The following is a 26,842-nucleotide window of genomic DNA, read 5'->3' on the forward strand; positions in this document are numbered from 1 at the left end:
CTCAGCCTGCCTTGGGAGACCCCGTATGGAATGAAGGTGAGCTGCTCCCTCCCTATGGCCAGTGGGATGCCCCATCTCAGGTTAAGCTCCCGAGCTGGGGTAGGCCATGCGCCTCACGCCAGTGACCACAGGAGCACCATTCTGGGTGGGTATTCTGTTTAATGTCCTCTTCACCAGCAGGCGTTGAACTAGGGGCATGTTCCCCGGCTGCCCAAGAGACCTCAGGTATTGGGAGCAAGCCCTTCACAAGCCAGCAGTGGGGACTGGGGTCCCTGGGTGGTCCCTTCTTGGGTTCAGCAGTTTCCTTCCCCACAAATGGGGTACCTGTCATGAGGCCTGGGAGCCACCCCCTCAGAGCGGGGAGCCCACATCTGCCTTCTGCACCCGCTCACTCCTGTGAGTGCCATCGCAGTATGGGGGTTTCTGGGTGGCCTTGCAGGTACAGAGGGCCACTACACGGGTCTCCTGGGCCTTGAACTTGAGTGGGGATAGGCCAGTGCGTTGGAAGAAGTGGGAGCCATCACAGAAGGGCTGGGAAGGGAAAGAGAGAAGTTAGAGATGCAACCCCACCTGCTGGGCTGAATAGCGCACAGTGTTTAGGGCTCAGGCTCCTGAATGAGACTGCCTGGGCCCCCTAGTTTTACCTCCCTCATCTGCAGTGTGAAGGTAATAGGAGAACAGTCCCTAGGCAGTAAAACAAATAATGGTTTCTTTTGCATTTTGCCTGTAGGAAGCGTTAGGTAAGTATGAGTCTTTAATGCATTAGTCTCTGGGGGATCCAGAGGGCCAGGATAAAAGGGCAGAATTTTCAAGGTGAAACAGCACTGATAAGTTTTTTGATTTTTGAAGGTTTATTTATTTATTTAATTTTTGAGAGAGAGATGGGGCACAAGTGAGGGGGGGGCAGAAAGGGGGAGACAGAGAGAAGCCGGGGTCACCCGAAGCGGGGCTCAAACTTACCCAATTCGGAGCTCAAATTCCCCCGATGCAGGGCTCGAACTCACAAACTGAGATGATGACCTGAACTGAAGTCCGATGCTTAACTGACTGAGCAGTTAAAACCCCACTGATAGGTTTTTCTAAAACATCTCTGATGGGGAGTTTGCGTGGCTCAGTCGCATAAGTGTCCCAACTCTTGGTTTCGGCTCAGGTCACGATCTCAAGGTTCGAGAGTTCGAGCCCCACACAGCATGGAGCTTGCTTGGGATTCTCCATCTCTCCCTCGCTCTCTGCCCCTCCCCAGCTTGTGTGCTCACTCACTCAACTCTCTCTCAAAATAAGTAAACTTAAAAAAATAATAAAGTAAAATGTCTCGGGGTCTCCACCGGCTCGTGAAATTCATTTCCATCCACAATATTCTATGGGTAAAAACTTCTCCGTGTGGGAGACAGCCTGCCATGTACAATGCTTTAAGACTGGGGTATCAGTTTTGTTCGGCTCCAGGAAACATGGGCGCATGTTACAGGGAGTGGATGTTACAGGGAGGAAGGGGATGTCCCACGGGGAACTGGCTGCCTGTTGCAGGAATATATTTCCCATCCTTCCGAAAGCTGCTCAAGCAGAGACTGGGTAATGGAAACTGAGGCCTGCCTTGACTTGCTAGTTAGTTAGGCAGGCCTCCTGACCTTGAGGTCAAGGTAGGGTAGCAGACGAGATGAGAGAAGTATACAAATAAAACCCAGCAACCTGTCCCAGAGGGCAAAAGCCAAGAAGGCAGAGTGCCAGATTGTGCTAGGCCACACTATGGCTGGCATTCCCTAGAGCTGCTCCACCCTCAAGAGGACCCGCTCAGGGTCAAGAGAGTAGCAAAGTAGGACTTGGGACCCTGGGCTGGGGCACCACATGACACCGCTTGGAGGCGCACATTTCAGAGCTCAGTTTAGGAAGGAAAGGGGCTAAGAGGCTAAGAATGTGGGTCAGGTTCCTGCTGGAAGGAAGGCTCCTGGGGCGGAAGGGAGAGGAAGGTGAGAGCAGGCAAGGCGACCAAGGAAGCCCCATCACTAGAGGCTTTGCAGAAGACACTGGCAAGGGGCACCTGGGGGTCTTCCCAATGTTGGGGTCCAAAGCCTGGGAGCCTTTGGCTCAGATGCTTCCTGGAAGGGGGAAGAGAGGGGGAGAAAGACAACCCAGCCTCTCTCCTTTGAGCGGGGAGTCCAGACCACGCCTCCGAGGGGTCGCACCAGAAGAGGAGGGCAGAGCCCTCTCAGAACTCAGAGAGACTGAGTTTCCCTCTGGCCTTGTGTCAAACAGTGGATACAGAGAACAGGGAGCTCAGGGCTGTGGGTGGTGGTGCTGGCCAGACAGCATTCTTTCACCCCCAGCCTCCCTTTTTGTGTGTGTGGGGGGGCAGGGGGGAAGGAAGAGGAAGGTCTTGGGCAGGAGCTCCCAGGAGATACCTGCTGTCCCAACCAGGGGTGTCATATGTTAATGACAGGGGGTAGGGGTCTCTCACCTGCTGCTTGCTGCGGCCACACACACACCACCTGTAGGTTTTCCCAGCCACCAGCTCCACCTTAATGGGTGTCTTCAAGGCCACCACGGACTTGGCTGGCGTTTTAGGGAACCATCGGGCCTGCGGCAAGGGAAGATGAAGGGCTTGGGGTCAGCCCCATGCCCAGCAAGCACTTTCCTGCCTTTGGACTTGTCCAGTTTCCCAGTGGCTTAGGGCAGGCTTCCTCTGCAAGAGGCTGATCTGATGCCACCCCACAAGGACATTCCCCCAGGTTCCCACAGGACACCATAAGGACCCTGAGCTCCAGACAGGGAAGAGATTTCAAGCCCATGTAGGCGCTCCAGCTGGCTTCTGGGCCCAGCTACCTTCCTTTCAACTCCAGGCTCCCACTTGGGGACTAGGAAGGGAAGGGCCAGGATCCTGCCAGCCTAAGCAGGGTCACCTGCACCTGGGGCTGTGTTTATCAGGCACTGCTGTTCCCAGCGTGGAAGCCTGGCTCCCTGCCCTGTGCCCTCTGGTCACCCTACCTCCCCGGAGCCAGTGGGAAGGTGGCTACAGTCAGGGCTTTCTGAGGCTGGAGTCTGGGAAACAGGGCTGACTCTCTCGTTCCTTCTCTGATCTCTAGTTTTAGGGTCTCTGGGACTGGGGGGACTTGGGCGGAGGCAAGGGGAAACTGGGTACTTACCAGCCAGGAGGAGATGCCCCGCCTCTGATTCAGCGTCTGCAAGGTATGCAGGCATGACTAGACGGTGGTTTGGAAACACACAAAAAGAAAAGAAAGAAAAAGTCAGTGGAAAGCGTTGGACTTCCAAAAGGGTCATCTGGGAGGGACGACAGGACCTGGCGGGGGAAGGGGGAGGTAGCAGAAATAAGAGGGTAAGAAAAAGGGGTCACAAGACAGGAAGTGGAATTGCTGGAAGGTGCGGGGGGCACCCAGCCTGCGCTCAGCGAGGGAGGGCCGCAAGGCGCCCGGCGAAGCGGGACTTGGGGACGCGCAGCCGCGGGACAGCGGGGCGGGGCCCTGGAGTGGCGAAGGGGCGGGGGTGGGCAGGCGGCCGGCGGCGCGGGCTCGGGGTGCTCACCCGGGCCGCGGGCCGCAGGGGCGCCCCCACGCCACCCATGCCGGTCCCCGCCGCTGCGCCGCGCCGGCTCCGCCCCGCGCCCGGGTCACCTCCCGCTCCCGCCCTCCCGGCCGGCCCAGCCCGCCGCGGCCCGGAAGACGCCGCGGGGCTCCGGCCGGGGCCTGCGCGGTCCGGTGCCTGCCGCCGCCGGAAGCCCGGCCGCCCTCCCCCACCCCGCCCCGCAGCCTCCCCGGCCCCCCCGGGGGCGTGCGGCGGGGGCCGTCCCGGCGTCCGCTCCGGTTGCTGCGTGCGCGCGGAGCGACCGGCGGGGAGCTTCGCCTCCGCCTTCCTGGCGTCCCCGTGTGGGCGGGGACCTCCCGGGAGCCGGCCTCTCTGGCGGAGGCCGAGGCGGCGGCTCCGTCTCCTCACCCAGGGAACCTGCTTTTTCAACAGATTCCCGCCTGGCCCGGGCGTACACATCACGTCCCTGTGGGTGGGCACAGGTATTTGGGTCTTTGGAGCATACCGGTGCGCGAACTACTCACTCTAAGTGCTTAGAGAAATGGAACCGACCCCCCCCCCCCGCCCCCGCCCCCCTCCCGAGGCTCCCACAGTTGGCACGCCCCTCCCTTTCCCTTCAATAAAGCCAGACAATGCAGGGGTCTTTGGATTTTTTTTTTTTTTTTTTTTTTTGTAAAACATTCTTTTATTAAAAGAACAAGTGCTGTTTACGAACTGCCCTTCGTACAAATAACATCCGTTATACAAAGATACAAGATCCGGGTTATGCACAATTCCAGGCTCGGAAGTGAAAGGAGGGGGCATTGCCTTTTGGGCTGAGGATATAAAGGAGGTTCTAGAAAGAATGTAAAAGGAGCCCCTGGGTTTGCAAACTCTGGCTTCCCCTCCCTGCTCCCCTAGGAAGGGTCTGCTACATTGAGACAGGCTGGGATGGACAGAGGGAAATGGGGCTGGGAGTCAGGGTTTGGGTCTCCAGTCCTGCCACCTGAGTCCCAAGTTGGGCTGGAGGAAGTGAACAAAGGACAATGAAGGCACCCCTCAGTCCCCAACTTTTCAGTAGATCAAGTCAAAGTGGTCGGGAGCTGGACACACTTTGAATCCAGATTGATGTGACTGGAGGGAGCCAGGGTACTGTGCCCTGCCCCCTCCACATTCCCCACTGAAGGGACCTTAATCCCTCTGGGCACCTCTCCCCAGGAAAAATACATCGAGACAGAGGAAAATTGGGAGCAAGCTGCCTACCCCTAACTTTGGCCCACCGCTCACCAGGGAAGATGCTCAAAGTTGGCCAAGGGGAGCCCGTGCCTCTGAAAAGTTGTCTGCATTTCCAGCTCAGGGGGAAAAGGGAAGTGTGGAGGTTACCCTTTCTCAGAGCTGGCCCCTGGCTCTGGCTCCCCTCACTTGTCTAGGCCTTCCCCAGGAGTACTTCCCTAGCCCTCAGTACAGGAATGGGTGGGGTGCTCTCGGCCTCAAGGTTAGGGCACCAGGAGGCAGCAGCAGACCCAGGAGCCTGAGGGGAAGACACACACAAATAGGAAAAACTTAAAAAAAAAAAAAAAAAAAAAGCAATCTTTAAAGTGTCATTGTCTATGGAAAGGATCCATCAGCTCTGAGCTAAGACAATCAGTGCTACATAGATACCCTCCCACCCGGGCACAGCCCTGCACTCACACACACAGGGACAGACAGACAGCCACATGGAGGTGGTGCAGTGGGGGGCAAGAGAGCCCAGGACCAGGAGGCCTGGGTCCTGAGGGCTGGTCCTGGCTCTGCCCCGAGCCCCTGCCCCTCCTAGGCTTGGAGCTATCACCTGTGAAGCAAGGAACTGGCTCAAACCACCCCTAAAGACAGGTCCCTTCCAGCTGTGACATTCATGCACCAGTCGTGACTTCAGAGCTGGACAGGGGTTCTGCATGCACAGCCCTCACACCTCCACACTGAGCGTGATTACACACGAAGCTCTGCTCATGCATTTTCAGACTTCATTTCCGCCCTGCAAACCACATCCTTTCGCTCTGCTAGGTAGAGATATACAAATCTGTGTCTTTTCCCACTCCCCATCCAAACTCGTCCTGGAAAAAGGGACCAAGGCTGGGAAAGGAGGGTGAGGTCAGTATAGCCATTCCCCCTGCATTGGGACCCTGAAGATCTCCAGAACTTTCTTACAAAGCTCCCTCCGAAGAAGGAAATGTACTCTCTCTCTCATGCCCCTCTGTCCCAAACTGAGGGACAACAGCAATCCATACCCAGCCTGGGTCCCTTCTTCAAATCTAACCTACCTGGTGCTGCACCCCAGCCTGGGGAAAGCTGGAAAACAAAAGACTCTTGGAGATGAGAACCCCAGACTCTCGGGTGCTGGGAGGGAGGGGGGAGGTCTTGGTTCCAGTGCACTAAATCATAGGGACCTCTCACTCTCTGCCCCAGCAGCCTTGGAGCGGGTTTACTTTCCTCAGCATCCAGAACAGAAGTTGACTTCAGTTCTTAGTGGGCCGGCCTTGGGCAAGGGTGTGAGTGTGAGTGGGCAACTCTTCTAAGAACCTCTGAAGGTTATTTTTCTTTTCAGTGGTTCGGGGGCAGGGAATTAGAGAGCTTAATAGATGAAGATGAATAAAATGCTGAATTCTATTGTTTCTTCCTAATTGACATTTAGCATTAATAAAAAGTGAGTATTTCTGAGGTCATCACAACTGCCTTCCCCCCTCCCCCCAAGCCCTTGCAAGTGCCTAAGAAATTGCCTCCGAAGGATTCCCACCCACCCCCTCCTTTATCAGCTCCCTAACATCTTACAAAGTCTTATCAACAGGAATATTAATATTATTTTCAGTATCAGAAAAAAACCAGTTGAGCAGCACAGGCAAAAATATATCTGCACTACGTTTCTGTCGTTGCCAAAAATATACACATCTTCTTTTCTTTATTAAAAAAAAAAAAAAAAAAACCAACAACAACAAAAACCCAAACGGAAACACACACAAAAAAATCCACACATGCAAACACTGACGAGACATGAGCTTCAGGGAAAGCTGGAAAAGCCTTCTCCTGGCTCCAACCCCAGTGCAACTGAAACACAGACACAGGCTTCACCCTTGCCCTTCTCTCCTGGCTGCCCTACTGGCCCCTCACTCAGCCTTTGCCACCAAAGGCTCTGAGCAGGTGGGGGCTCTTTAAGGTGAGAATTGCCCCCACACCCTGAGGGGGGGGAATAGCTGGTGGGTGAAGGGACAGTTGTCAGGTCAGCTCAAGCTGAAGGCTCCCCTGGTTGGTGGGGGCAGGGGTGGGGGTAGGGTGCAGGGGAGCAAGCTGGCTAATTCAGGGAGGGAGGTTTTCACTAAAGGAAGTGGCACTTTACCCCCCTCCCCTTTGCCCCATCCCCCCATCCCTGGGACTCCCTTCGTGCCAGGGAAGCAGGACAGACCATCAGCGGCTGGGGGGGGGGCGGGGAGGGGAGGTTCGAGGGGGCACTGAGACCATGTGGGGTCTGGGGGAGGGAAGGCAGGATATTACCCTGATTCAAAGCCCCCAGCCCCCGGTTACTCTCCAATATTGGAGTACTGTTCTGGTTTTGTTAACCATTCACGCCCCAGAAAGGGACCAAAGTTGGTGAGGTGGGGAGGGTGCAAACAGAAGCTGGGAGCCCCCTTCTGGTGCCGCCTCATCTGAGCACTGCTCCTATCCCTGCCCTCGGCTGCCCCAGGTCCAGGGGGAGTCAGACAGACAGACGCGAGCACACACACACACACACACACACACATACACACACGCACGCAGACACACATGCACAGGCTCACAGGCACACGCTCTCTGAGTCAGGCAGCTCCATCTTCCCACCCTCCGCACTCCTAAATCCAATAGTGCAAACAAGGGACAGGGCACTAAAGGGGGCTGGGCCTCCTCCCCTGCCCTTCCCCAGCCCGTCACTGGGGGCTCCAGAGAGGTGGGGAGGCCTGGGCTGAGTTTGATGCCATCCTGCCCCTTCCTCAGCTCCCTAGTCTGTGGGCTTTTACAAGCTCAGCTTGTAACCCTTGTTGGGGCGCAGGGGCAAGGGACCGGTGAGACACAGTCCAAGGGATCTCTTCTGCCACCTGCCCAAGTTGGGAAGAAACTGCAGGTAAAGCAGGACTACTCCTTTCATAAGAGATTTCCGCGCAGGGGCAGGCCCAGGGCCTATCCCTCCCCGCCTCTCCCCACTCAAGTGCTGATCCATTTTATGTGGAGGGTCCAACCAACCCCCCACTTATGCCATGGCCCACTTTGCTCTTGGAGGACCTCAAAACATTTGCTGAGAGTGGGGGCTCCTAGGTGGGCTTGGAGCCTGTCCTCCCTCTGAGCCCCTCACAAAGGGGTCAGTGCAGAGGGAGAGGGGGCCAATGGAAGGGGCATCCCTCTCCGTCTCAGTCCTCGGCACCAGGAGCACCCCACACTCCCCAGGCCTCGGCACATGATCTGGGCTAGGCTCTCCAGTGTCTGGGTGCAGGTGCCTGCTCCAGGCTAGGACCCCTCAGGCCAAGATCTGCCCCCTCCATCTGGGGGTCAGGAGGGGCTGGGTGGATTTAGCCTTTTTCCTGGTTGGCTGAGGTTCCTTTGTCAGCGGTCTGGAAAGAGAGGAAGGGAGGCTGGGGGTTTAGGAGGTGTCTGGTCCTAACACCCAGCTGAGAACAGCTGCCTGGGTCAAGGAAGCTGTCGTAGGGTACGGTGAGGGAGCCCCGCTGAAGCCCCTGCCCTGGGCTCTTGGGCTAACGTGTTCTTTATTTCGTGGGTGTTCGTGTGTGTGGGAGGGGGGGAAGCGGGGACGGGGGGCAAGTTGCCCTGCACAAGGGCACCCAGCTAAGCAGGTACGTTCCAGCCAATACCAGCACCCTGGGCTCTGCCTGTATACCTTAAGAGGACAAAGAGAGGACCTTTCTCCAAATGGGCCACCCAGAGCATCATCTTTTTCTAGCTGGTCCACTCAGAGAGGAAACAGACTTTTCTAACTGGTCTTCCCAGAGGAACACTATTTTCTAATTGGTCCTTTTTCTATTAGCCCATGCTCAGAGTTTATCGTGGATCTAGCCCAGGCCCTGGGGTCTGGAGCAGGGCACTTTGCTGGCCTAGGGGTAGTTTCCTTCCTCCTTCCGATGACACATCTGATGATGTACCTTCTGATGTTCCACCTCTGCCCATCCCGGAGAAGGGAGACAGGAGGACGGCCTTGGGCCCCCTACTCACCCCTCCTTTGGGACCACTGCCGTCCGCCCCCGACAGGCCGAGGAAGGGGTTGGTCTGGGCAGTGAGGACTGGAGGTCCGCCCGCTGCTGCTACTGCTGCGGCCGCAGCTGCTGCAGCCATGAGACTCGTGTTGTTGCCAAGCGAGGGAGCCACCAGGGCTCCGGCGGGCAGCAGAGGTGGGGCAGACGCCGCGGGCAGCAGGCCAGGGGCGCCCGCGGACAGCAACGGGGTGGAGCTTCCTGCCAGCAGGCTGGCCACGGGCAGCTGGGAGCCCCCGGCCATCTGCAGCCGCTGCAGCTCCCGCTTCTGCTGGATCTGCTGGATCATCTGGTAGACAACAGTCTGGTGTTCCTGCAAGGGGGCCACACCACTCATGGGCCAGTGGCCCCCAGAGCTAGCCTGCCCTGCTTGGTCCAGGCCCCATCCCATCACCCTGGAACTATGAGGAAGGAGACCTGGGGGACCGTCAAGTTTCTGTTTCCATCTCCCTACCTGGGGACTCAAATCTTCCCATCTGGATCAGAAAGCAGTCACTGCCACCAGTGTTTGGCAACTGGGGCACTACCGGCCAAGTGCCGGAGGCTGTGTAACATCCTTGGCCCCACCCCCTCACTGAATCAGTTCCTGTTGTTACGACAACCACAAATGCCCTGGGGGTGGCACGACCCCAAGTTGAGATATAACTAAGCTAGGTCAATAGTAATCCAGCCCCCCCACCTTTTGTTTTGTTTTGTTTTGTTTCATTTAAGACTCATTTATTTTTGCTTTAAATAGGCAAGGCATTTTCAGTGTTCCAAAAACCAAAACAAAATATCAAGGTTTACCTTAAGAGATCTTGCCCCCACCCCTGTTCCCATCGGGCCCCTATAGGTAACCAGCTGAACTGGTTTCCTGTGTATCTTTCTAATGTTTCTTTAGGGGACAATGATTATGTTTTCTATTTTTTCAACTCTCTCCTTTTTAAAAGGAAGAACTCCTTTTCTCCAAAGGAAATCTTAGCGGAACCCAGCATGTAAGACAGACCCAAAAGGGGCTGCTCTGGTTGAGAGGGTGTCACCTGCTCAGCCACAGACCCTGAAGATCCCCCTGAAGATCCTTGGGGCTGGGATTGGAAATGCTCAGTAACTGAGGACCCACCACCCTCCAGACCTTCTCACTAGGATGTTATCTGGGGCCACTGGAGCACCCCTTCCGCAATGCCCAGGGGCCTGAGAGCAACCCTCATCCCCTTTGCCCCCGCATGCCCCACAGGGGCCCAGCCTGGGGCTGCCCTCCCTCCTTCTATGCCAGCCTGGCCCAGGCTGGCCCAGCCCGACATGGGCCCTCCCCACGGAGCTGGAGCAGGCTGGGAGGGGCGGGCATTACCGGGGTCAGCTGTGGGGAGGCCAGGAGCTGTTGGAGCTGCTGAAGCTGCTGCTCTTGCTGCTGCAGGAGATGTCTCTGCTGCTCGGTTAGGCTGAGACAGGGGGACAAAACACACACTATGGACAGGGGCAGGGACATACGCCTCCCCCCTCCCCGCCAAGTTCCCGGACTCCCTCAGACCCAGGTGGAGAAAGGCAGGGATGTGCGGTTTTGGAGGGCTACAGAGAAACAGAGCGAGCTCAGATACTGCCCTGGGAGGGATACAAGTCAGATGGAAGAGCTTTCCCAAAAGGGAAATCAAGATTGGGGGTGCAAGAAAGAAACCGGCGACTTTGTCCCTGGAGAGCTACCATCCAGAGGGCACTCACATCTAACATCTGGGGAGTACCTGGGACCAAGAAGTGACTAGATTCTATACCTTGTGAGACTGGAGAACATTTTTCCTTTAAGGGGGACTGTGGGTGTTTGGGGGAGTCCCTCCCAGAGCCAGCCTCCCCGTTCCCTTCCCCAGGCTGAGCTCTCCCTCACCTGTTAAGACAACCTGGCAGCTGCAGCGTGGGGGCCCCGCCAGCCTGGCTCAAGCCCGCAGGGTTGGGGGCGGCAGCCCCATTCAACCCCCCCAGGAGCCCATTGAGGGGCAGGGCCCCGCTGCCCGCCAGCCCCCCCAACAGCCCCTCAGCCATGGGCATGGCCCCCAGTCCCGCTGCCCCCGGTGCCCGACCCAGCCCGTTCTGCGGCTGGGGCGGGAGCGGGGCAGGGGCCCCGGGCAGGGCCAGGGGCAGAGTAGCAGGGCTCTGCTGGAGCAGGGGCAGCGGTGGGGGCGTGCTGTGGAAGGACAGCGACGAGCTGCTGCGGCTGGGGCAGCCTGAGTGTGGGTCCTGGGGAGGGAGGGGGAAGGGAGGGGTCAGAGGGGCAGGGGGCCAGCATGACCTCTCTGGCCCCCGGCCCAGCACCCACCAGCATTCTCACGGAGCACAGCCCCCCTCCACCTCACCCAGCAGAGCCACCCAGGAGAGAGAAGCAAGGCCCAGGCATAAAGGCTACGAATCCAAAGAGTCCTTCACAAATCACGTTTACAAATCACTTCCTGGGGGCCCAGCACCCCTTGCAATCCTGGTTTAATCGTGAACAGTGACGATGGTGGTGGCCATCTAGCGAACCAGAGCCAGGGTTCAATGTGTGACCTGTACCCATCTCGTTATTCCCACACATGGGTGAAGCCATTGATTCGTAGACAGGCTCTGTTAACTCTGCAGGCAGGAGAGCAGTGGCTGGAGTGAAAGGCTCAGGTTCAAACTCTATGGTCCACAATTCAATGGCTTCACTGGCTTCTGTGTTAGTTTACTCACAATGTGGGGATGATGGCAGTCCCTACTCCACAAGGTTATTGTGAGGGCTAAACAAGCCAATGCTTTGAAAGCCTCAGCACAGGACGTGATTTCAGAGGGCGAGTCTGCCATTAATATTTGCTATGATGATGACGGTGATTGCGCAAGTATGTTAAGAAGCCAGTTCGATTCCGGTAGCAACCACCACATAACAATAGCGACCGGTACCCCAACCCCCACCAATTACACAGGGGATTATTTTGTGTGAGGCACTGTAATAAGCCCTTTGCAAATACTTCTCAGGAGCCTTCCCTAACCACCTCTTAACTCCAGAAGAACCCCACCCCCACTCTTCCTCACCACCCTCAAATTATTTCCATTTTAGCCCCTTTCCTGGTTCGTGATTATCATTTTCTTGGATTTACAGTCTACCTTCAGGAGCAGGACTGCGTCCGTTTTGCTCACTGATTGCGTAGCCAGTGCCTGGCATCAAAAGTAGGCACCTCGTAATCATTATTTATTGAAGGAATGAACGGATCAGTCAACCAATTGCTCAGCCAATCACTTCACTGCCCAGCCTCCAATAGCTGTAGGGTGGAGATGAGACCAGAAGGCCCTGGCGCTTCCCCTCCTGCCCCCCCCTTGCCTCTCCCCGCGGCGCCCACCTCGGAAGACGTGGACAGAGAGTTGTCCAGGCCAAGGCTGTTCTTCCCCGGGGGGCTCTTGCTGGTGCTTAAGGAATCGCTGCTGCCGGCTGAGGGAGGGGAGCAGGGAAGGAGGTCAAGGGCTGGAATCAGGGCCACGTCGCATCGCCCGGCAGAGGCCCCTACTCCCAGACTGGGTGGGAGTCCCCTTACCTTGGGGAGGCAGGCCATAGGGCCCAGGGACTGGGCCGTTGGCGGCAGGCAGGGCGGCAGGCAGGGCGGGGAAGGGCACAGAGAGCTGCACGTTGAGAATCTGCAGCCGCTCCTTCTTGGCCGTCAGGCTCAGAATCTGTTCCTGAAGCCGCTGGTTTTCCTTCTGCAGCGCGTGCAGTGCCTTCAGCATCTCCACGACTGCGGAGAGAGGGTGAGAGCGCCTGAGCCCGCAGGCCTGGAAACGGGAGGCCAGGCCTGGGGGCGGGGCGAGAGAACCGGAGGCGGGGCCTGGAGGGCGGGGCCTGGAGGAGGAAATCGGTCTGAGACCTAAAAAGAGAAGGCTAGGCGCCTGCTGGCGAGACTTGGGTGAGCTCGGAGAGGCGGGACCTCGGGAGCCGGAGGTGTGAGGACTGGGGGCGGGGCCTGAGGTTCGCGGGTAGAAGCTTGTGATAAGGGTTGTGGAGGCCGGAGGAAGTTGGAGCATAGGAAGGTAAGGGCCAGGAGGCCGCGGGGGCCGAAGGCGGGGTGCACAGGTGGCGGGTCCAGGTGCGGGGCCTAGCAAAGGTTAAATACAGATCAGGCCCGGGTAGCCAAGAGTTAAGGCCGAGGCGGGGCCAAACGCGGAATCTTAAAAGGTCTGGGGACCTCGGACAAAAAGGTGACCGAGTCTGGGGGTCCTAGGGCAGGTCTCCCAGCCCGACTGCACCCCTCCTCACTGTTGACACCGGCCTCGCCGTCGCCCTGCTTCTCCAACAGCTGCTCCATGTTAGTTGTTCCGGGGGCTGCTGGGTCTAATTGGCTGCCCCCGCAGGATGCAGACGCTGTCTGGTCAAAGAGTGCGGGGAGACTGCTGATGGGGGACCTGGGGTCAGAAGAGAAAACCAGGGTCAGGCTTACCTCACGTCCCCACTCCTGTCTCCCTCCTCCTCCCTCAGGGGTTCCAGTCGTCCCCTTTTGGACCCCACCCTCTCCTGGCGCCCTTCTCTCCGCCCTCTCCTCCCCTCAGTGTCCCTCCAGCCCCGCTCCCAGCCCCTCCCCCAAGCCGCCGCCCCCTCCCTCACATGGAAGACAGACTCTCCTGGGGGGAGGTCCCCCGACACCGGAAGCTGCAGTCCTCCAGGTCTGGCTCTTGGAAGGAGAAGGGGAGCAGGGATCAGCGGGGAAGGGGTGCCGTCGGCCTCACGGTCCCCGCCTGGGAAGTGGTGCGGGATCTGGGACTTTACCGCACACCCCTTTCCCCCAGCATCTCCCCCAACCCCAGACTGGCAGTTCTAGCTCTTAAGACGCTGGTAGCCCTGGCTTAGAAACCTGGCCCCTTGGGAGGCACAGCCAAGGGATCTGGTCTCTTCCCCTTTCTCTAGGCACAAAGGCGGCCGCTGCCTGGCTTCTTTTGGAATCCCCTCCCAATTTCTTTCCTGGTGTCTTCAGGGTTATAGAAATTCGGGGTCTACGCAGTCTTGGATTGAACTTGGGCCCGATACTTGCTATGTGACCTTGGGCTTGAAACTAATATCTCTGAATTGGTTGTGATGAAGATTAAAAATAAGGTAATAAATGTGAAGTGTTAGCTGTCCTGCAGCAAGCCCGTAATAACTGTAGCTATTATAGTTTTGTGCGACTTTTCATATTCATAAACTCACAAGTTAGGTTGCCAAACCTTTTTGTTGGGCCACAGAATTCCAATGTGGGGTTTGGAAAATGTAGTCACCCTGCGCTGTCGGGTCATTAATTCTGGAGTCGGATTCGGCCCCTTTTAGAAAGTTTACCTGAACTGGCGGCCGGGAGGTAGGCTCCGCCCCCTAACCGGCCAGGTGGTGTCTCTGTGCCAATCAGCTCTCTGGGGCTGGGACAACTCTCCCGGGAGAGGGAGGGGCGCTTGTGAGCCTCCCCCTTAACTCCTAAATACCCGGAGAGCAGGTTGCCCAGCTAGTGGACTCCCTAGACGCCCAGCCCAAGGACTTACTAAGAGGCCAGCGGGGAACTACGCTGCAGTGACCAGAGAACGGGGCTTGAAGTCAGGACCAGAACTGAGCTCCAGCTCTGCCCTTCTCTACTTGAACTGCCTTGAGCAAGTCATTAAGCCTTTTTCTTCTGTGAGATGGAGCAGTAGTAATTAATTCTGCCAGGTCCTACCCGTCCCATCAGGGGATTTTAACGTGAAAGTATACCCTGGTTTGCTGTGTGTGGCTTTTTTTTTTTTTCAGGGTGGGCAACGGCCAGAGGGAGGGGGCAGCCGGAAAGCCCTCCCATCCTTTCTGGGGTGACATGCAGGTGACGGGTGCCCCTTTGGTCTTTGGGAAGAAAGGGGAATGGGATCAGAGACACGTACCTGTGTGGCTGCTCTCGGCCTGGGTGAGGAGGGGGTTAACGGCACCCATGGGGGTTCCAAAGATGTGGGTAGAAGGAAGGCTAAAGGTAGAGCCAGCCAGAGAAAACACCTGAGGGAAAGGAGGTATAGTCCAGCCTGGTGGTTATTCTTGGATCTAGGGCACAACTGTGTCGGGGGAGGAGGGGATCAGGTAGGTGTACTGGGGAGGAGAGAGGGCCAGTGAGAGGAAGACATTCTCAATCTCTCCCATGGAGACCTGGGGTCCTAGGCAGCCTGTCCCCCACATGTCTAGGGATGGAGGAGCCCAGGAGTAAGGCCTCACCTGAGTGGTGGAGATAGAAGCAGAGGAGGAGGGGAGGGTGCTGGTGAATGGGGAGCGGCTGAGGCGGGGCAGGGCCGAGGTCCCTGGGGGCCCCAGCAGGCTGGAGGAGAGGGGGGTGCTGCAGACAGCTCGCAGCATTCCGCCACTGCCGCCGTGGGAGATGGGGTCCTTATTACTGGTGTAGATGCCTACAGGCAGAAGGAGGACACAGAGGGAAGCTTAGTCACCATTCCCCCTCGCCCTTCCTCCACCAGGTGGTTGGGGCAGCCCCTCCCCAGAGAGAACACTCCCCTGGGTCTGGCCACACACAGCAGTCTAATGCTCTCGCTACAAAGATGTCACATCTGCCTGTGACGTCTGCTTGATATACCTGCTTATTAGACTGCCCTGCCCAGACCTGGGGGAGTCCTGGCTTTTCTATAAGGTAGGTCCTGTTGGCAGTCTACCCCAAACTCTCTCACTACAAGCCTGCAGATGATGGGTATGGGGGAGTGTCTTAGAGGTGACTATCTCTTCCCTCCTTTATCTCTGTCTTTTGGAGCAGTTTCTATCATTTCCCTCTCACTGCATGTTTATGCCTCTGTTCCCTCACTAGACTGGCTGGGCCCTGAGATGTCCAAGGGTCACTAACCTGCCCCTAGCAGGGGAGACTCCAGGCTCAGGCTGGGAAGGCTCCCTGAAGGCCCAAAGGTGCGGGAAGCCAGACCACCCAGGCCAGAGCTGACCAGGGAACCTCCGGAGAAGGGTGAAGCAGCAGTGGCAGTAAAGCCAGCCAGCTGGGCACTGGGCAGCGAGGGAGCAGCTGGACCCCCAGCCCCCTCCTTGTTCCGGCTGCCCTTGGGACGTCCTGGTCCATGTCGGCTCCTCTTGCTAGCTTTGTGCTTCTTCTCCTTCAGGCCCGTCTCGGGGGTCTCCTCAGCAGGCGCAGGGGCAGCACTCAGTGTGGGCATCCGCTTGTGGGTGCCTGCTGAGGCCCCGGACCCCGACACGTGGGGAGACTTATAGTCTCCAGGGGACGGGGCCCGGGCCCGGCCCGAGCTGGAGGTGGTGGTGGAGAAGCGCATGATGGGCCCAAAGCCAGAGAAGACCACCTTCTGCTCAAAGAGATCAGCCTTGGGGGGCTCGGGGGCTGAGGGAGAGGGGGGAGCTGAAGGGGTGGGGGCTGCGGGCTTGGAGTACTTGTCCTCCTCTGGCTGCTCCAACTTGGGGAATGCCGAAAAGTCGGGAGAGCTCTGCAGGGACGAGACTGCACAGAGGGAAAACTGAGTTACAGCTGGGCCCCATGTCCCTCCCACCCCACTCCCAAGGGCACTAGCTGGAGAGAGCTCTGGGCAGGGATTGGGGAAGCCACCGTTCCTGTCCCAGCTCTGCCGCTGTCTCTATGTCTTGGGATGAGTGTCCCCAGCTCCGGCTTTCCCACATGTGATAAAAGAGAAGGAGAAGAACTCCTGCCTAACTGATCTCACTGTACTGTAGAGATTATAGGAGATTATTAGTGTTGACACTTTAAAAATGGCACCTTATGGCACAAGTGCAGGGGATAACAAGTGCATACTGTTAGGGCAGCAGAGGAGTGGGACCTGAGAGGGACCGGCTGGGGGAGGGTTTGGAGAGGAGTCATTTGGTGGGGATCTCCCATCTTTAACCAATTTAAGAAGCAAATGAGATGCAAACCAGTATGCAGAGGCCCTTGCTAGAGAAGCTCTGGGCTGGCTGAAGGCTGTCCCACCCCCAGCTTCCTCCAGGATGCCCACACTCACCTGCAGGCTGGAAGGGCCCCCCAGAGGAGGAGGAAGAGGAGGAGGAAGAGGAGGAGGAGGAAGAGGCGGAGGTGAAACTGCTCACACCTTTCCCACTGCTCAGTTTCTTCCCCTTGTGACTCAGGCTATGGCTGGAAGACTTTTTCCCCTTCGAGTCCCTGCTGCTCTCAGAGGTCTCCTGAGTGCTGGCCTCATGGTGGGAGGAGGAGGAGGCTGAGGAGGGGACCTGAGAAAGGAGGAGAGGGAAAGCTCAAGGCCCGCTGTCCCCTGCTCCCCCAAACCCGGAAGCGGGGCAGGAGAACACAGGGCTCAGGCTGTACAGGGAGAGCCCAAGTTTGCTTTGGAAAGGACTTGTGGGTGGGGAGCCCAGAACAGGGAAGCGGGTGTGAGGAGAGAGGAGTTGGTCTATCCTTCACCTGAGGCAGAGGAGAGTGAAAATAGTCCCCAAGCCTGTACCGATGTGCCCATCTGATCATTCATCCTTTAAAGAAACGCTTAGTGGTGCCAAGAGGGCTGGACTTGGATGGGCCTGTGCTGGGGAGAGGGACCACTGCCCCGGCCCCATCCTTGAGGCCTCCAGTCACCACCCTGCCCTCCCCGCACACCCTGAGCTGCAGCCCAGCAGATACCCCATTTCCTGGCCACGCTTGTGCCCCTCCTAAACCACCTGAGCTTGCAGTGCCCAGCCCTCTGCCAGGACAGCCTGGCTTCGCTCTCCCCGGGAAACTTCTCATCCTTCCCAATTCAACCTGGAAGTTCATGAAATTCTTCCATGGGGCCACCTGGATCCCTGGGGTGGACCCAGTCACTCTTGTCCCTTAGTTCCAGAGCTCTGTGCACTCACATCAGCCACGTCAACAGTTGCCACACTGTTCTGAAATACACGGTCCCCATGTCTGAGGCTTCCAGCAACCCCTCCGAGGGCAGCAGGGTAGTGGCTGGAGGAGCATGGGCTCTGGGGTCAGGCAGAGCTGGCTATGAGCCTCGTGGGCTCTACCATCTACTGCTGTTACGTTATTCGGTCTCTCAACCTCGCTGAGCTTGTGTCCTTACAAGACCAACTATGCCTCTTTGGAGAGTCACGAGGAGCACAGAGCCAGATACGTAGTATGGGGTCAATAACGATGATGGCTCTGATGCCAGTGGCTGCTATTATTATACCGCAGAGACAGTGTCCTGTGGTAGGTTAAGAGTACAGGCCCTCAAGACTGCCACTCCACTACTTACTAGCTGTGTGCTTTTAGGTAAATTACTTAACTTCTCTGTGCCTCAGCTTCTTCATTTATTGGGCAAGGTTAAAAAAAACAACACCACCTAATTCATTGGATTACTTTAAGGATTAAATGAGCTAATAATCCCCACCTACTCCTTCCATCCCCCTGTTCTAGAAGTGACATAGGCATGTGGTGAGTGAGTAAGGCTTCATATTACTGCCAGGGATGGTGTGTTTCCTCCTGGTAGAGACCAGGTATTTAGTACATGAACAAATGCTAGAGGAAGGATGGACAGGGCGATGAGAGCCACCCTTCCCTGGGTGGAGGCCTGGTCTCTGTCTTCCTCTTTGTTCTTTTCAACAGCTGGAGTTCTGAAGGGAGCCAGATGTGGTTCTGAGAGCAAGGGAGGAGAGGGGCTAGGGGGAGGGGTAGCTGAAATGCTGGGGTGGGTGGAGGGGGATGGGCAGAATGCTCCTACATGTCCAAGGGGACAGCTGGCCACTGGGAACTCCCATATCTCTGGCCATATTTCCACCTGCGTAAAGGCCCCAGGGAAAGGTCAGAGGGCAGGAATGACAAGCTTTTCCAGGTGAGCCCTGGAAAGCAGGCTGGGAGGGGGTTACCGGGAGGGACAGTTGCCACAACATCACCCTGGAAACCTGACACCTGAGCCTCCTGCTAAGACGCCCAGAGCTCCGCCAACCTCCTCAGGCAGGTGGAGGTGAGTGGGTCGTAGTGGTGACAGGAAGAAGCAGCTTTTCTCCAGGCCCCTGTGCTCCTTCTGTGGGTGGGTGGGTTGTGGGGGGCGGTGGCTGGAAGGAGGGGAAGGAAGGGCTGCTCTGGCTTGGATTAGCGACTCCCTAGCCTCGGGTAGGGCCTGCCGGCTGCTCCTCCAGATGTTGCCCATTTCTGGAGACAGGCCTGACATACCAAGCCCTGGGAAGGGTGGGAAGAGTGGGGGTTTTGGGGTGCTGTCCATGGGCCTGGCCCATGCCACCATGGATTTTGGTTGGGAGCCAGGCTCTGGGCAGGGTCCTGATGTGGGGCAGGGGGGAAAGCGAAGGGGTCCTCTCTGCCTATCTCTGGGGAAACGGGCCCCAGAGCTTGGAGAACCAGCTTGAGTACGGTGCCCGCAGACAACAGCCCAGGGCTGAGACTCTGTCTGGACAGAGGCAGATGTAAACATCTGGCAGCCAGCAGGCAGGGCAGCACCCCCCACCCCACCCCACCCCTACCCTCCTGGTTGGTCAGTGGTTGGTGGGGCTGAGGAGCACAGGCCCCCGCTGGGCTAGAATAGGGCAATGGAGAGGGGTGGGGTGGGGTGGGCAGCAGAGGCACATTAACCAGAAGCTGCTGAGGCAGTGCCCACAGTCCCTGGCTCACTCTGACCCTCGCGGCGTGCCTCCCTCCCCTACCGTGGCCGTTCCTCCTGGGTGTGGGCAGCAGTACCTTGTCAGCAGTGGGGACCACAGGCGGGGTGAGGATGCTGGGGGGTGACTCAGGCCGCTTCTTGTGCTTCTGTTTAAGGCGTTCTTTGTCCTTTCGACTCTGGGGAGGGAGAAGTGACCAGATACAGGTTGTGGGGGACAGTCTGGGGGAGGATAAACATGACATGTGCATGAGGAGAGGGGTCGCCTCTCAGGGATGGGCTTTGTGGGCATCATCTCCCCTTGTGGAGGGACTGGGGGACTTAGGCTGGAGGAGATCGGCTCAGGCAGGTCGCTCTGAGAGCCAACAGCCCCTCCCCCTCATCCTCACTGCTTGCTAAAAATAGCCTGTCCCATTATCACGCCTGGGACACAGAGCACCACACACATGAGCGTGTACCTGTGAGGGTGTCCACCTGGGGCGTGGAGCCGTGCAGAGGGTTGGGGACCGGGTGCACCGTGATGTATGGCGCGAGGGGACATACAAAACTGGGCTGACACACGGCTAGACTGTGGAGGTGTCTGCAAACGTGTAGGGCCATGTGTTGAGGGCTTGGGAGACACTGTCACGTCACGAGGAGGACATGGAGATACAGAGAGCCCCAGAGAAGCCACGCCCTCATCTTACCCTCCATGCCCCTCCTGTGTCACTTTCTCAGCCTCCTGCTGGCCCTCAGTGGCCTCAGAGGAAGGAAGGGGGCACAGGGGCACCTTGTGGTGGCTTCTTAAAAAAGTTATGTGTTTGCAAGTGTGGGCAGGAGGGGGAGAGGAAGAAGACATTTATTTACCTTCTTCTGGCCCCTTTCATGGTGGGAAGGGTGCTTCTCCTGCTGGGTGGACGGAGAGGCTGACCGGCTTCTCCGGCCAGCAATAAAGCCGCTGCCCCCTGCCCCTGTACCACCGCCTCCTGTTCCTCCGCCACCCCCGCTGGCATGCCGGGATGTCTTCTGGGGAAAGAATAGAGAGGAAATGCCAGACCCTCCTTTCGATAGCTTAGGAGAAGATTCCTGAAAGTCAAATGATCCCGGGGGCCAGTTCTTCCCACCCGCCTTGTCACTAAAAGGACCTTGTATCTTCAGTGATGCTCTGCTCAGCAAAAGGCATTCTCTAGCCTTAAATGCCAGCGCTTCCCAAGCTGGCTTATCCAATGCAGATTCAGCAGCCGAGGCCCAGAAGAGCTAGAGGCGTCTTGGCCCCAGCAAGGTACTACTGGAGGTAGGACGAGAAACTGGGGCTCTTATTTTCCACCCTCCTCTTTCCAGGGTGCCTCTCGACCCATCTTAGGCAGCCTGAGCCATGGCCCAGCTCTGCCTCTTTCCCTGGGGTAGAGGACAGAGGGGGGCCCTCATGGGGAGTCCTGCTCCCCTGAACCCCATACCCCTCCTCCCCACCAGCCCAGACACTTCCCTCCAGCCATCAGCTCTTTCTCTCTTGATCCTGGCCCTCCCCCTCCACCAAACACAGTGGTTCCTTCCGTCCCAAAGGACCTGACGCCCCTAAGAAGGGGGAAGTAAACATACGCAACAGCAAAAACCCAGATACGTGATCCTCTGATCCTCGTGCTGCCTCTCCCCCCAGCCAGGGCCTGCCGCCTCCTTCCCTTCACTGCTGATGACTGCCCCCTGCCTGACAGCTTCACCTGTGCCAGACTTGCAGGTGTTTCCTCTAAGGTCACCCACTACCTCCCAACTGCCAAATCCAAGGACTAATTGCAGGCTCCGTCCCACCCAGTTGCTCCCCCGTGGTGGGTACTGCGCCTACCTCGCCAAGCACTAGACTCTCCCCTTCACGGACCCCATCACACCTTGCCCCACCACGTCCTGCTGGGCACTTGAGGATTCCAGCCCAGCCTTCTATACTTGGGCCTGCCACCACTACCCTGCCTGGGGGACAGACAGCCACCAACGCCGAACATCCCCATTTGGCACCTCCTATTAGCCACACTGAGCTCCCTACCCTGTCCTAAGTCCTCATCGAACCCTGAAACCAAGGTGACCGTGTGATTTATGATCCAAACCAGGACACTTTTGAAAACAAAAGGGGAAACTATTAATAATTACACCGGGGTGATGGGCATGAAATGGAACCATCGAGGCCAGAACAGGACGTATGCCAACCCTACAGAAGGCCACCGCACCCCCTGTTCATGGCATTCCCAGGTGTCCAAGCACTGAGAGCCAGGATCCTATGTAGTACCCTGAAATCCTCCTTCTCAGCCACCCCCACATGTGAGCCTGTCTACCTAGAAATCATTCTAGAGTCCAGCCTCACCCCTCCAGCCCTGTCCCTCCCCCCACCCTTCTCACAGCTGTCTCCCAGCCGCCAGCCTCAGCCCTTCGGATCCAGCTTCACAGTGGCTTGCCAGGGCAATCTTCCTAAAAAACAAACCTGATCATGTTACCCTCCTGCTTACGAGCCTGTGGCCTGGGGGTGAGGTCCAAGCTGCATTCCCAGTCCGGCTGCAGCCTCCCCTTGCCAGGACACCCCCTAGTTTCTGGAACATACAGGTCTCTCCACAAACATGGAATAGAACCCCTCCTCCAGCCTCTCCTTGGGCCCCTGAAGCCTAGGGCAGAAGCAAGCCCCGCCCCGGCCCTGCCTGAGCGTCCGGTCATCTCCTGCCTCATCCTCACCAAGCACCGTGTTCTGTTCACAAGTTCTCTTTTCCATCTCAGGACTTTGCCCATGCCAGTCCCTCCCCCTAGGACTCATTTCTTTCTGTCTTCGCTTGGCAGGTCCCCAAGGAGCTTGCAAGTCAAACTGTGTGTTCTGATTCCCACACACTAGCTGTGGGATGTTGCACAACCTAAGTGTGGGTCTTAGTTTACTCATCCGTAAATTGGAACGATACGGTACACCTAGTTCTCAGGGTTGTGGGGAGGACCACATAAAATGACACATGGAGAGAGCTGAGACAGAGGCTGGGGCACAGTAACCCCCTCGGATGTCGGCTCTTACCGCTTCCACCTCCACTCAGCTCAAATGCTGCCTCTTCCTTAAAACCTCCCAGGCTCTGACAGGCAGAGTCTGAGCCTTGCCTTCTGGAATGGACTGCCTGGTTCAGCCCTCTTTCGCCCACCTCGGGCTGGGCTTCAATCTGTTCCTTATCCAGTGGCATGCTCCTCGGGGCAGACACTGGGTTCCTTCCACCTTTGTCCTACCAGTGCCAGGCACCAGCCTGGCCCAGAGCCCACACCCTCTAAAGCTGACTTAGAGGGTACGGCTGACTGACCCACTCGTGCCCTGGCCGAGGAGACTCACCATTTTGCTGAAGTGGTATTTGCAGTAGCCGCAGTACTTGACGTTGTCTACCTCCAGCACTTCCTCCTCGCACAGCAGGCCTGCCATTTGGGCACTAACCGGAAAAAGGTCAGCCTGAGAAGGGTGTGGCCACAGACCAGACCAGCCGCCTTCTCCCCACCCTCCGGGACCACCGCTAGGGTGAGGCCCAGACCATCGGGCGAAATCACCGCCATCACCACCAAAGAGTCAGTTGTCCATGGCAAACCTCGGAGCGGGTCGGTGCGGCCGGCCAGGGATCCCGGAGAACCCTGGAGGGGGTGCGGGACGGGCAGGGGTCTCACCAGGTGACGTGGAAAGCTTGCCGACATCCATGGCGGTTACAGGTCATACAGGCTCCTGAGGCTGCCTTGCTCTCCCGGCCCTGCTCCTCGCAGATGTAGCAGGTCTGCAGGACACAGTGCAATTGTCCCCTCCTCCCTTCTACCCGAGGGATCCCTTGGCCTTCTCCTCCACTCTATTCTCTCCCCGTGATCCTAGGTCGGTGCCATCCAGTGGAAGATTTTGCGACGATGGAAATTTTCCCTACCTTGCTGTCCAAATACAGTAGCCACGAACCACACAGACTACTGAACACCTGACAGGTGGCTCGTGTGACTGAGGAGTTGAATTTTAAATTGTGTTTAATTTCAATTCGTTTACATCACCACGTGTAGCCGGTGGAGACTAGACTGGATGGCACCGTCCTTGGGCGGGGAGCCCTGTAAGGCCGGGGACTATGTCTGCCTTGCTCACAGGGAGCTTATGCCCACCTCTGGGACTCTGCACGTTGTTCCTTCTGCCTGGACCTGGAACCCCATCCTCCTCAAGGCTGGCCTCAGCCTAAATGTCGCTTTCCCTGACCGATTTATCTGATGTAAGTGCCGATGATTTATCTGATGTAAGTGCCCCCGCCCCACCCCACAAGGTATTTATTTCAGTACCTTGTTTGTTTTCTTCACAGCACTTACCACAAACTGCGTTTTTGTTTTTGTTTTTTTATTTGCCTGTTTATTGATATTTACAGCCTTCCCACACAGAAGTGCGGGTTCCATGGGGCAGGGACCACATCTGTTTTGAGTACCTCAGCCCAGGTTCGGCACATAGTAGGCATTGAGTAAAACGTGTCCAGCCAATGAGCAAGTGAACTGCTTGCTAAGGTCCACCCACTGGACCTTGCAGTATTACCGCAAGGGAGCCTACTGCTTCACTTTGAGCCCCAGAGCATAAGCACGTGCCAGTCAGTGGCAGGTGCCTACCCACCTCCTGAGTCCCCCCTTCGGCTGGACAGAATCAAAGGACACTGGATGGAGAGAGAGAAATGGAGGGACCCAAGGACGGCGGGCCGGGGCGCGGAGCGGGGGCTGGTACAGGGCATGGCACGGGCGGCTGACCTTGTTGAAGCGATCGTGAGGCACGTACTGCAGCACGATGGGCTCCATGGTGAGCACGTTGGCAAACTGCACCTCCGGGATGTAGAGGGCACATACCACGTGGGCCCAGCCTGGGGTGGCGGGGGGCTGGCCTCAGCTGCCATGGCAAGCCTCAGACCCCGGCCCCTCACAACCCCACACTGCGGACAGTCCCCTCCTCCACAGCCTTCCCATCAGACTCCGACCTCCATCCCCACCCTGCCCCCCTCCCCCCTGCAGTCCACTCCTGACTTCCCAGACCCTGCTCAGGGGGCCTTGCTGACCTCAACCGATGAACTCTGGGGCTCAGGGACCCCCTCACCTCCATTATCAGTCCTCTTCAATGCCCCGTCTTTGTGTGGGCACAGCTCACACCTCTGCCAATGCAAGGGGGCACAGGGATTTGGAGGGGGGTTCCAAAAAGGAGTGGGGGAATCTGCTGAGCTGGGCCCTTCCTCAACACACTCAGAGGGCCCCAGGACGAAATAAGCTGTCTACGGGGGATGTGTAGGGATCTGGAAGAAACGGGGTTGCCCATGAGTGGTAACTGTCGGAGATGAGTGATGGGGACAGGAGGTTCATTGTAGTATTCCCTCCACTTTTGTACATGTTGGAAACTTTCCATAATAAAAAGTTCAAACAAACTAACAAAAATAAAAAGCTCAGTGCAGGAGGTGGCGCAGAGTGAAGGATGAGCTGCGGGAGAGCTGGGTTGGTGATAGATGTGCAGGAAACAGGAAGTCCTGTGTGACAGTCCCACCCCAGCCTCAGCCTCAGCGTCCCCTAGTTTAACTGCGAGGAGACGCTCAGGTGTACAGAAGTGGGGAGGGAGTCTCAAACTCACCACCCTGGCTGCTCGCTCCTGAGATTCACATTTCCGGCAGAACCAGGGTCCCGTTGGCACCTGGACGATGCCATAGCAAGCTGGGGGTTGCGGAGAAGAATTGCCAAGTCAGCCCTGGTTTTTCCCAGAGCAACTGGGGGAAGAGGGTAACTCTAAGGGTTGCGGCGGGTGGGGGGGGGGTTGTTGTTCCCCTGTCTGGAGTCACTCACTAGACAGCAGGACCACAAGGAATGCCCCACAGCACATGGCCAGTCTTCAACCACACAACCAAACACTCCTGGCAGGGGTGAGAAGTCTGAGCCCTTGACCTTAAACTTCTAGAAGACTCCCTACCCCATGCTCTTTCTGGACCTGTTTCCCAACTTCTGCCTGGGAAGAGTCCTCATCATCAGGAATAGAGGAAACCAGAGGGACAACATTTACAACAGTCAAACACGTTTTGTTGTTATGGGGAGGGGGGGGGGGGCATTTCTTAAAGGGCCAGTAAGAGAAGAGGTGGGGAAGTAGGGGGTCCAGGGACCTCATCTTAAGCCTGTAACTGTAATAGGTACAGGTCAAAAGGCAAGGCCAAGGGCAGGTGCAAGTGCAGGTAACCAATAGGAGAGTGGCGGGAAGAGCGGGCAGCGATAGCATTAAGGGTTGTCCCGGGAAGGGGGGGGGGGGCAGCTGGCTGTGCCAGACAAGCCGGAGATGCCAGCCTGCGCCCTCGGCAAGACTCCTCAAGGAGTTAACTCCCGAACCATGTGCTGTTGGGGTAAACTCCAAACCTCCCTCTTCTCTTCCCGGCCCCCTGCACAACCTCGCTCCTATCCGCAGCTCTTCCCGGAGGATTTTAGGAGTCCCTTCTCCCCTGGGACCCTTCTCCTCCCTTCCCAATTCCGCTCCTCCCAGTATCCGGAAGCGGGAGGGGGGGATGACCCCCCCTTGACCTCTCCCTCCGGGAGCCGGGACCAAAATAACCGGGCGGGAGGGGACACCTCGCAGGTAAACATTCCCCCAGCAGCCCCGACACTGGCGGTGTGGGGCGCCGAGAGTGCACTCACTGCCCCCTAGTCTGTCCCCAAACTCCCTCAACTTGGGGTGGGGGGCGCGGGACTGGAACAATAGGCAAGAAAACAATGCCTGACCCGGTCCTCCAGGACCGGGCGGGGGGAGCCCCCTGACGCCTCCCTTCCCTTCAGGTGGGGTGGGGGAGGGGCGCCCGAGCCCCTGGAGGTCCCCGGAGGGCGCGGCCGGGGGCTCCCTGCTCGCGCCGCCCCCGGGGTCCCGCCGCCCCCCGCGGGCCACCCCCGTACCTTGGTGGACAGCCACGCTGCACGCGTGCCCATCACAGTAGACCAGCGGGTTCTCGGCCCAGCCCCTCTCGTCCGAACATACGCAGCAGCCTCCTACCATCTCCTTCATACTCCCATGAGCTCCCTCCGGGGCTGGGGCGGGGGGCCGGCCGGCGGGGGTCGGGGGTCAGGGGGGGAGGGAGGGAGCGGGGGGGCCGCGCGCCTCCTCGCTCCCTCCTCCTCCTCCTCCGCCGCCGCCGCTTCTTTTCTTTGCCTCCTCCTTCCTCCTCCTCGGCGTCCTCCTCCTCCTCCTCCTCGCTCGCTCTGTCTGGCCGCCCCCCCCGCCGTGCTCTCGCCCTCATGCCCCGACGGGCCCCCCCCCCCCGCAACAATGAGACCCGCGCGCCGGGTTCGCCCCCTCCGCGCCGCGCGCCCGGCTACCAGGGCCGCCCGGCCGCCGCACAGCCCGGGCCCGGCGGGGGAGGCGCCGAGTGGCACATCGCGGGCGCCCGCCCGCCCCGCGCCCGCCCCGCGCCGCCCGCTCACGCGCCGCCCCCCCGGCCCCCCTGCCCGGCCGCGGCAGCCATGGCCGCGCGCCTCCGCTCGCTCGCTCCCGGCCCGCCCGCCGCCCGCCGCCGGGTAAAGTCTTAGGTTCAGGGAACAAAGCCTGGCTTGGTAGGGAGCTTTTC

The 26,842-nt window shown here is 58.1% G+C and overlaps 1 protein-coding gene across 6 annotated transcripts; it reads right to left on the reverse strand.

Annotated features, from left to right (window-relative positions):
- Positions 1–139: 139 nt before the first annotated feature.
- MLLT6 (MLLT6, PHD finger containing) lies at positions 140–26,719 on the reverse strand. Of its 6 annotated transcripts, none has more exons than XM_053893290.1 (22): positions 26,175–26,715; positions 24,880–24,959; positions 24,358–24,412; positions 24,018–24,127; positions 22,929–23,032; positions 22,606–22,699; positions 20,133–20,288; positions 19,367–19,465; positions 16,704–16,929; positions 15,575–16,189; positions 14,944–15,131; positions 14,622–14,730; positions 13,354–13,420; positions 13,009–13,154; positions 12,293–12,490; positions 12,101–12,189; positions 10,636–10,985; positions 10,108–10,198; positions 8,743–9,093; positions 3,138–3,194; positions 2,453–2,572; positions 140–531 (listed from the first exon to the last, which is right to left on the reverse strand). In XM_053893290.1, the coding sequence occupies exons 1-22, from the start codon at positions 26,281–26,283 to the stop codon at positions 352–354; spliced, it is 3,594 nt and encodes a 1,197-aa protein (XP_053749265.1). In that variant the 5' UTR covers positions 26,284–26,715; the 3' UTR covers positions 140–351. The 6 variants fall into 6 exon arrangements, 5 of the variants coding, with proteins under 5 accessions (XP_053749265.1, XP_053749266.1, XP_053749264.1 ...); XM_053893291.1 differs by having other exon boundaries at positions 16,791–16,929; positions 20,133–20,291; positions 26,175–26,714; XM_053893289.1 differs by having other exon boundaries at positions 20,133–20,291; positions 26,175–26,713.
- Between the last annotated feature and the right edge of the window lie 123 nt (positions 26,720–26,842).

Source organism: Panthera pardus, unplaced genomic scaffold (assembly GCF_024362965.1).
Source record: "Panthera pardus isolate Hobbes unplaced genomic scaffold, ASM2436296v1 HiC_scaffold_3, whole genome shotgun sequence".
NCBI lineage: Eukaryota > Metazoa > Chordata > Mammalia > Carnivora > Felidae > Panthera > Panthera pardus.